Here is a 9713-nt window from a genome sequence, read left to right on the forward strand (position 1 = left end):
ACCCTGAGATCTTAAAAAACAAAAAAAACCCAAGCCTCCCTTCTCCCAGTCCAGGAGAGTGAAAGGTCCACGTCCCAGTCCACTAAGACAGCACCTGTGGGCGCAGCAGGTCTCTGCGGAAGGCGCCCGCGCCCCCGGCTCAGACTCCTCGTTGCCGTCGCTGCACACTGAAGGCGACGGCTCCCTGGGGACAGAGTCCCTCTCCGGGCCTCTCAGCAGCCCGGGCGGCGGCTTCTCTCCACGGTTTTCGCAGGCGCTCCCCCCGGGAAGGAGGAAGTGACCTCGCCTCGGGTCTGCGCCCTGGGGCCGACGGTTCGACGCGCGCTCTGGGCTCCGGCAGCGCTGCTCAGGGTCCTCAAAAGGCCACCACCGCCCGCACCAGCACGTTGAGCATGCTGTCCGGGGGGCGGCAGGCGGGCTTTGCCTCGCACGTGGGCGGCGCCGTCGGAGGGGCTACGGGGCTGCAGTTCAGGAGGCCCGAGAAGCGCTTCTGCAGGACGCGGGCCAGGTTGGGAAAGGCGCCCTCCGCTTGCGCCGGAGGGGGCTGCAGGCGATCAGCGACCTCAGATGACACCCCCTCCTCTTCCTCCTTTTCTTCCAGACGGGCTTTCTTGCTCGGGACCAGTCCGGCGTCCCCGCCGTCGCTCAGGCTGCTGCTGCGTCGTTTGCGGCTGACTTTGGCGGGGCGCGGGGCACAGCAGGCGGGGATCTCCTCGGCCGTCGGCGCCTCCTGCGTGTCCATGGGCTCCGGAGACGGCTGCTCGCCGTCGGCGGTCGCTGTCTCGACCGTGGACTCGAATTCCCGCGGCGGGTGCAGGCGAGGGTCAGAGGGGCGGGCGGGCGGCAAGGACACCTCGGGTTCGAGGGCCTCCACCTTAGCCGAGAGGTAGAGTTCCCGGGCGCTGCGCATGACCAGCGACAGCTGCAGACTCCGGTGCAGCCGCAGGCCACCGCGCTGCATGCGGGAGTGATACATCTTCCACACCGACAGGGTCATGATGCGCTGTGCCTCCTTCTGCACTTCCATGGCGACTCGACGGCGACGGCAGCGGGGGCTCCCGGGACAGATAGGACAGGCGGCAGGTGCACTCCGGACAAGGGGTTCGCTAACGCCTCTCCCCACGAACCAACCCACGCAGTGACACTGCTAGGACGCTCTGCCCGGGCGCCCGCCACCCGGGCCTTTTTATACCCCCAGTGACGTCACTGAGACGCCCCGCCCAATCCGAGGGACGCATCCGGGCTTTCCAACTCAACGCAGCCAAACATTCCTTAAAGCGACAGAATGCGATTTACCCAGCAGGGAAAGGGAACTGGAACCTTGGCGAGGAGGAGCGTCCCCCTACTCCACTCTGAGCTCTCCGGTGAGCTCCTTTTTTTGAGCCCCGCCTGGGCGCGTTGGCCCAGAGGAGGGGGTCCGGGGATGGGGCTCAGGGCCCACCCATATGCTCGCCGTCTGGAGGTCCTAGTGGCTCTTGGGCGGCAAGTTTCCCTTCACACAGGGGAAGACCCGGCTTCCAGCCTGAACATCCCCTGTAGGCACTGTTCCTAGCATTTACCAGATGTGTCTAATGAGTGTTTTCTGCACCAATAATCATGCTAACAGCTCTTACTACTTACCAGGCGCGGTTAAGAGCGCTCCTTTTATCAGTAACTCACCGATCCCTCACCTCCACTCCGCGGAGGACACTGTCCTATCTGCTTCCTTCCAGTGGGGAAACCAAGGCAGAGTCACTGGGCCAGTATATGCTAAACAAACAATATTTGCTACCGCAGTGAAAGGAGACCACTGGGGCCTCCAGCTCTTCCGTCTCTAGCGTACGCCAGCTCTTGTTTGTAAGCGGTGAGCCGCCCCGGGCTGCGGGTTTCCGTGATTCCTACCGAACCATCCCCCCGCAGTTTCCTGCGACAGGAGCTCCACGGGTGGGTTTGGAGGAACCCGGCGCGCAGGACAGCCCCCGTCAACACGTGGCTGCAGCCCCCCCCAGACAAGGGGACCGAGTTCCGCCTCTGCGCCCCGGGAGGCGGGGTTCGGTTGGGAGCTGGAAACCTAGCAATGCAGAGACAAAGCAGGTACAAAACCTCCCCCTACCCTCCGCTACGCGCCGTCTCTCCAAGAAATCCTAATTCCAATTCCTCCAAAAAAGGATGAAAAATTGTTCGAATGGCTCCATTCATTCCCGATACGGGCCCTTTAAGGAGTGGCGCGGCCCCCACTTTCCGCCCGCACTGGCTCGCAGCGCCTTCCCGCCACCGGCGCCCGCTTACTTCCACAACTAAATTTGGACGGAGTGACGTAGGACAGTCGCGCGGTCCGCTTCCGGTTGCCCATATTAGTACAGGGCCTGTGATCGCCGTAGCCGGCGGCAGCGGGGCTTCCGGGCGGGCGGGAGGGGCGGGGCTTTGCACTCCGGCCACGCCCCTCCCCTCCCTCGCCCGGGCAGCGCGAGCAGGCTGGAGCCCCAGGCTTCCTGACCCGCATCCAGTCGGGTGGGTGGGAAGGAGAGTTTCACTTCCTTCCCTCCGGGGGCCAGGAAGGCGTGACGCCAGGGGGCGACCTCAAGGGCTTCCACGGAAGCCATCTCACAGAGGCACTACAGAACGACCCTGCATACACAAGAGACTATCCGCTGAGGCCCCCTCATCCCTTCTTTCCCCTTCCCAATTATTTCCCCCATACAAAGCCCCTTCCCAGTTATCCCTGTCCCCCGCCCCACAGTGATCTGTCTTGGGACACTCTCCCGTCTCGCCCTCCCCCCGCAGGTGGGGACTCGAATTATTCCCCCCTAAAAGACCCTTCCCAAACTTGTCCCCATTCAACGAAGCTGCCACACTGCAGCCACCTGCGGAAGATGCCCCCGTCCCTGCCCCCCTAACCTTACCACGGAGACCCCCACAATGACTTCCTCAGCCCAGGCACTATCTCTGAGAACCCACGCAGCAACTCTGACGAGCAAGGGGGCGACCGTCCGAGGACTCCCTCAGACAACCTGCCCACCCTCCAGGGGAGACCAGGCCCCCCACTACTCAAAACGTGCTTTCCCGAGACTCCCCTCACCACCCAACACAAAGAGCTCCACTGTCACACATAGGGTGACACTATGAGTCCCTTCGCTGATACTCTTGGCCCCTACCCAGAGGAAGACCATCCTCCAAGCCACCATCACACCTCCCGCGACCCCCAGGCTCGAACCCAGAAAGATTCCGCGCTTCCACCACGCACGCTCTTGAGGATGACCTTCCCCCGCCCCTGGCATCTCTGAGACCCCCACTCAAGACCACCTCGCCCCAAGGCGCCCTCGAAGTGCCCTCAACTCCCTCACTTCTCAGGAACGAGAGACTGGGAGAATGCAGCAGAACTCCCCGCAGAAGCAGGCCCGCTCCTCACTCCGCCCCCGCGGGGAGAGTACCACCTCTCCCCTACACCATGCCCAAACCTGAAACTCGGGACCCTGGAATGGGACGATCTCCGAAGTGCCAGCTCAGGGAGTCCATGAAAAGATTCAACGAATCGAATGAACCCCTTCCCCAGCCATAATCCCCAGCCGTCAGAAATAAGGGAGGCTATCATTATTTACATTGCCCGTGCCCGGAAGGGAAACTGAGGTTGCGCAGCAACAATCCGAGGAGCTGGGTCCTGAACCGAGATTCCGAACTCGGACCCAAACTGGCCCAACCAGAACTCGGACACCGCCCCCTACGGGGCGGCACAAGAGGGCCAAGGGGCGGAGCATGTGGACCGGAAGCTGCCTCTGCCCACAACCAAGATGGCTGCGGAGAGGGCGGAAGTGTCCGCACGTCGGGCCTCCGAGGCCTCTCTTTCTCCCCTGGCGGCCCCGCTCTCGATGGTGAAGTGACGGGGGCGGGGGTGGCGGCGCGATCTCCTCAGCTGCGAGGGAACCAGCCCGCGAACCCAGGCTGGGAGGGGGTTCGGCCTGGGGACGAGGGGGACTGACATGTCTCTCGAAGACCCCTTTTTTGTAGTCCGAGGGTGAGTGACAGCGACGGGGGAGGGCGGAGGGTGCTCCGTCCCCAAGCCAGCCAGTGCCCGGGTGCTGGCCCCAGCATGCCAGGCGGGCTGGGCAGGGCAGTCGGGGTGCAGAGTGGGAGGCACACGCAGGGGAATATTGGGGTCTCCGGAGTCCCCCATGCGTTTGGGTTTGCAGTCGGGAGCAGAGGTGGGCGGGAGGACCGCCTGCCCCCAGCCGCGCCCGCCGTGCCCCTGCCCGCAGCGAGGTGCAGAAGGCGGTGAATACGGCCCGCGGGCTGTACCAGCGCTGGTGCGAGCTCCTGCAGGAGAGCGCGGCGGTCGGACGCGAGGAGCTGGACTGGACGACCAACGAGCTGCGGAATGGCCTGCGCAGCATCGAGTGGGACCTCGAGGACCTGGAAGAGACCATTGATATCCTGGGGCTTTGGGACGGGGGGTGACTTGGGGGAGCCCCCTGCGGTGGTAGGGGCCTGGGAGCTCGCCCTCGGGGAGGGCTGGACCCCTAGGGAGGGAGATGATGTCTGGCTCTGGCCTTGACCCTTGACTCTCAGCCCACGCATAGTGGAAGCCAACCCAGGCAAGTTCAAGCTCCCGGCCGGGGACCTGCAGGAGAGAAAGGTGTTCGTGGAGCGGATGCGAGAGGCCGTACAGGTGAGTAGAGGGCCTGCAGGCGTGGAGGTGTATGTCTTTTCTTTCTTTTTTTTTTTGAGATTGAGTCTCACTCTGTCGCCCAGGCTGGAGTCCAGTGGTGCAATCTCAGCTCACTGCAACTTCCACCTACCGGATTCAAGAGATTCTTGTGTCTCAGTCTCCTGAGTAGCTGAGACTACAGGTGCCCGCCACCATATCCAGCTATTTTTTGTGTTTTTAGTTAGAGACGGGGTTTCACCGTGTTGGCCAGGCTGGTCTTGAACTCTCGACCTCAGGTGATCCACCCAACTTGGCCCCTCAAAGTGCCGGGATTACAGGCCTGAGCCATGCCCAGCATGAGTGTCTTTCCTCCCTAATGCTGTCTTCACCTCCAGGAAATGAAGGACCATATGGTCAGCCCAACAGCCGTAGCCTTTCTGGAGAGGAATAGCAGAGAGGTAAGCCTTCCTGACCCACCCTTCCCACCTGAGCACCTGGGGGTGACCACACTGTTGAGTACAAGCCAGATCCCTCTGCGTGTGTTCACCTGTCCCTTCTGTGACAGTGCCCATCCTGTGTGCAGTTGTCCTCTTGCTGTCTACCTGCCTGCACTTTCTGGGTGTGTGCACCTGAACCTCTCTGTGTGTATGTGTCCGTGGGTTCCTCTCTACTGTCTCTATACTCTGGCTCTATGCTGGTTTCCTATTGCAAAGGAGGGTTGGAGGCCTGTGTACCTATCTCCTTTATGCTTCCATGCTATTTGTCCTGTATGCAGCTGTTTCCAGGACGCATGCCTGCCTTTCTCTCTCTCTCTTTTTTTTTTTTTGAGATGGAGTCTTGCTCTGTTGCCCAGGCTGTAGTACAGTGGCTCGATCTTGGCTCACTACAACCACCGCCTCCCGGGTGCAAGTGATTCTCCTGCCTCAGCCTCCTGAGTAGCTGGGATTATAGGCGTGCACCACCACACCCGGCTAAGTTTTTGTATTTTTAGTAGAGACAGGGTTTCACGTTGGCCAGGCTGGTCTTGGACTCCTGACCTCAGGTGATCCGCCCAATTTCACCTGTCAAAATTCTGGGATTACAAGCATGAGCCACCATACTTGGCCTACTTTCTGCATTTTACAAATGAAGAAACTGAGGCACAGAGAGGTCAAATGATGGGGTCCCTAGGTCACCTTGTTAGTAAGTGGTGAGTGAGGATTGCAGGCTGTCCCACGCCAGAGTCTGCCTCCCTGACTCACCACCATGGGGACTTGCCTCACATGCCCCACTATGAGTTGGTGTCCCTCCCCGAGTCTATATTCTGTGCTCCTGCAGATGCTGGCGGGCAAACCAGCTGCCCAGAAGTCACCCAGCGACCTGCTGGATGCCAGCGCCGTCTCGGCCACATCTCGCTACATCGAGGAACAGCAGGCCACACAGCAGGTTTCAGGGCAGGATGGGTAGATCCTGAGAGGGAGGAGCCTTGCAGACCCATCTGAGGTCTGAGGTCCCTTTCTTTCTTCTTCTTCCTTCTTTTTCTTCTTCTCCCCTCCCCCCATCTTTCTCCCCATTTTCCTTCTCCTTTCTCTCCCCTCCTCCTTCTCCTCCTCCTACTCCCTTCCTCCTCCTCCTCTCCATCTAACTCCTGCTCCTTCCCCTCCCCACTCCTTTCCTTTATTTTTTTGAGATGGAGTCTTGCTCTGTGGCCCACCCAGAAGTGCAGTGGTGTGATCTCAGTTCACTGCAACCTCTGCCTCCCAGGTTCAAGTGATTCTCCTGCCTCAGCCTCCCGAGTAGCTGGGGTTACAGGCACCCACCACAATGCCTGGCTAATTTTTTTTTTTTTTTCTGAGACGGAGTCTTGCTGTGTTGCCCAGGCTGGAGTGCAGTGGCACGATCTCAGCTCACTGCGATTCTCCTGCCTCAGCCTCCCAAGTCGCTGCGACTACAGGTGTGCTCCACCATGCCCAGCTATTTTTTATATTTTTAATAGAGACAGGGTTTCACCACTTTGGCCAGGAAGGTCTCAATCTCTTGACCTCGTGATCTACCTGCCTTGATACTCGGATTACAGGGATGAGTGACCCGACCGTGCCCAGCCACTTTTTGTTTTTGTTGTTGTTTTTATGTTTTCTGTTGTTTTTTTTGAGACGGAGTCTCACTCTGTTGCTCTGGCTGGAGTGCAATGGTGCGCTCTCGGCTCACTGCAACCTCCACCTCCCGGGTTCAAGCAATTCTCCTGCTTCAGCCTCCCAAGTAGCTGGGATTACAGGTGCACACCACCACACCTGGCTAATTTTTGTATTTTTAAGTAGAGACGGGATTTCACCATGTTGGTCAGGCTAGTCTCGAACCCCTGACTCATGATCCACCTGCCTCAGCCTCCCAAAGTGCTGGGAATACAGGCGTGAGCCACTGCACCCAGCTCAATTTTTGTATTTTTAATAGAGATGGGGTTTCACCATGTTGTCCAGGCTGGTCTCAAACTCCTGACCTCAAGCGATCTACATGCCTCCACCTCTCAAAGTGCTGGGATTATAGGCATGAGCCACCGCGCCCGGCTTTCTGGGGTCCCTTTCAGCAGCACCTCCCACCCCTTCGCTCTGCAGCTAATCATGGATCAACAGGATCAACAGCTGGAGATGGTGTCTGGGAGCATCCGGGTCCTGAAGCACATGTCCGGCCGTGTTGGGGAAGAGCTGGACGAGCAGGGCATGTGAGGCCAGGACCCCGGGGGTGGGCCAGGGGCTCTCGGCCACCCTGATGTGTCTGGGCCATCTGGGGGCTGACGCCATCTGGTCTTGGCAGCATGCTGGATGCCTTTGCCCAAGAAATGGACCACACTCAGTCCCGCATGGACAGAGTCCTCAGGAAGATGGCCAAAGTATCCCACATGACGAGTGGTGAGTCCCCTTGGGAGAGGGGTCAGTCCTGGTGGGGCAGGTTATAGGTGGTACCCTCTCCCCATGACCTCTGACCTTCTCATCCCCAGACCGCCGACAGTGGTGTGCCATCGCCGTGTTGGTGGGGGTGCTTCTCCTCGTTCTCATCCTGCTTTTCTCTCTCTGACCCTAGCCCTCCCTGGCGGGCTGGTTCCTTAAGCCTGAGGAGCCACCCAATACTTTGGAGCTTGCCTAGCCTCCTAGGAGAGGGTCCCTTCTGGGTAGCTGAAGAGTAGAGGGTCCCACCTGGGGAGCTGTCCCCACGGCTCTCCCCGAGAGCCAGTAGGATCCTTCAGGGCCTTGAGCCGAAGCCACCACCACTGGTTCTGTTCAAGTGCACTTAGAGGGTGGTGGAAGCAGGGAGGCCTCAAACACACCCCTCTCCATTTCCAGTTACGGGACCCCAAAGCCACTCACCCCTGTGCCTTACACAAGTGCCAACCTGGAAATAAAATCCCAGACTTTTTTATACATATTTGTGTCATGCGGTGTGTTGACTGCAAACAAGTGCCTGAGCCCTGACTGGGACTCCCATTCTAAGCCACTGCCTGAACAAGTGCCCCAGTGTGTGTGTGCACGTGTGTGTGTTCTGAACTTTTTTAAAGAGTTTTGCTCTTGTTACCCAGGCTGGAGTGTAATGTCGCAGTCTCTGCTCACTGCAACATCTGCCTCCCAGGTTCCAGTGGTTCTCCTGCCTTCGTCTCCTGAGTAGCTGGGACTACAGGTGTGCACCACCACACCTGGCTAATTTTTGTATTTTTAGTAGAAATGGGGTTTCACCATGTTGGCCAGGCTGGTCTCAAAACTCCTGACCTCAAGTGATTTGCCTGCCTCGGCCTCCCAAAGTCCTGGAATCACAGGCATGAGCCACTGGGCCTGGGCCAGTCTTTTTTATTTTATTTTTTTTAATGGTTTAGGTTCTCTTAGTCCTTTTTTTTTGAGACAGAGTTTCGCTCTTCTCACCCAGGCTAGAGTGCAATGGCGCATCTCGGCTCACTGCAACCTCCGCCTTCTGGGTTCAGGCAATTCTCCTGCCTCAGCCTCCTGAGTAGCTGGGATTACAGGCAAGCACCACCATGCCCAGCTAATTTTTGTATTTTTAGTAGAGATGGGGTTTCACCTTATTGACCAAGATGGTCTCGATCTCTGGACCTTGTGATCCGCCTGCCTCGGCCTTCCAAAGTGCTGGGATTATAGCCGTGAGCCACCGCGCCCGGCTGCCTTAGACCTTTTTTAAAAATTTTTATTTATTTTTTTCTGGAGACAGAGTCTCACTCTGTTGCCCAGGCTGGAGTGCAATGGCATGCAACCTCCGCCTCCCAGGTTCAAGCAATTCTCCTGCCTCAGCCTCCCGAGTAGCTGGGATTACAGGCATAAGCCACCATGCCTGGCTAATTTTTGTATTTAGTAGATGGGGTTTCACCATCTTGGCCAGGCTGGTTTGAAACTCCTGATGTTGTGATCCACCTACCTTGGCCTCCCAAAGTGCTGGGATTACAGGTGTGAGCCACTGCACCTGGCCTTTTTTTTTTTTTTTGAGACAAAGTCTAGCTCTGTCACCCAGGCTGGAGTGCAATGGTGTGATCTCTGCTCACTGCAACAACTTCCACCTCCCAGGTTCAAGTGATTCTCCTGCCTCAGCCTCCCAAGTAGCTGGGATTACAGGCACTCGCCACCATGCCCAGCTAAATTAAAAAAACAAACAAACGGGGTTTCACCATGTTGGTCAGGCTGGTCTTGAACTCCCGACCTCAGGTGATCCACCTGCCTTGGCCTCCAAAGTGCTTGGATTACAGGTGTGAGCCACCACGCACGGCCAATTTTTTTGTATTTTTAGTAGAGACGGGGCTTCACTGTGTTGGCCAGGCTGGTCTTGAACTCCTGACCTCGTGATCTGCCCGCCTCAGCCTCCTAAAGTGCCAGGATTACAAGCGTGAGCCACCAAACCCGGCCTCTCCAAGGTTTTAAGGAGCTCACTGAAGCAGGACTGGGGGCTCACGTCTGCAAGCCCAGCTCATGTGTTGCATTATCTGTATCTGTTGTGGTAACTTGCATGCATGTTGCCATTGGAGGCTGTCAATTTGCAGTCAGAGTGATCTGGGTTGGCTGGGCACAACTCGGGTCTGTGTTCCTCCCCGGGCCCCCGAGTAACAAGCATGCGGCAAGGC

General features: G+C 58.2%; 2 protein-coding genes across 3 annotated transcripts; one reads left to right on the forward strand and one right to left on the reverse strand.

The window, feature by feature from the left end:
- Window positions 1-355: 355 nt before the first annotated feature.
- IER2 (immediate early response 2) lies at window positions 356-2338 on the reverse strand. Its single transcript, XM_012436304.2, has one exon. It carries the CDS (start codon window positions 1025-1027, stop codon window positions 356-358), a length of 672 nt encoding a protein of 223 aa, XP_012291727.2. The 5' UTR covers window positions 1028-2338.
- A 1416-nt stretch (window positions 2339-3754) lies between these two features.
- On the forward strand, window positions 3755-8018 carry STX10 (syntaxin 10). 2 transcript variants are annotated; one of them, XM_012436305.2, is made up of 8 exons: window positions 3755-3991; window positions 4233-4402; window positions 4548-4642; window positions 5017-5079; window positions 5939-6046; window positions 7213-7319; window positions 7412-7506; window positions 7596-8018. In XM_012436305.2, the coding sequence occupies exons 1-8, from the start codon at window positions 3957-3959 to the stop codon at window positions 7670-7672; spliced, it is 750 nt and encodes a 249-aa protein (XP_012291728.1). In that variant the 5' UTR covers window positions 3755-3956; the 3' UTR covers window positions 7673-8018. The 2 variants fall into 2 exon arrangements, with proteins under 2 accessions (XP_012291728.1, XP_012291729.1); XM_012436306.2 differs by having other exon boundaries at window positions 7213-7315.
- The last annotated feature ends 1695 nt before the right edge of the window (window positions 8019-9713 follow it).

The sequence above is a fragment of the Aotus nancymaae genome, unplaced genomic scaffold, assembly GCF_030222135.1.
Source record: "Aotus nancymaae isolate 86718 unplaced genomic scaffold, 86718_ANA_hifiasm-v0.15.2.pri h1tg000028l, whole genome shotgun sequence".
NCBI classification, from domain to species: Eukaryota; Metazoa; Chordata; class Mammalia; order Primates; family Aotidae; genus Aotus; species Aotus nancymaae.

Coding starts and splice junctions, on each gene's coding strand:
- IER2 (XM_012436304.2), bottom strand. CDS start 1,027: ATGGAAGTGCAGAAGGAGGCACAGCGCATCATGACCCTGTCGGTGTGG.
- STX10 (XM_012436305.2), top strand. CDS start 3,957: ATGTCTCTCGAAGACCCCTTTTTTGTAGTCCGAGG. Junction 5,080..5,938: donor TGGAGAGGAATAGCAGAGAG/GTAAGCCTTCCT, acceptor GTGCTCCTGCAG/ATGCTGGCGGGCAAACCAGC. Junction 7,507..7,595: donor AGTATCCCACATGACGAGTG/GTGAGTCCCCTT, acceptor TCTCATCCCCAG/ACCGCCGACAGTGGTGTGCC.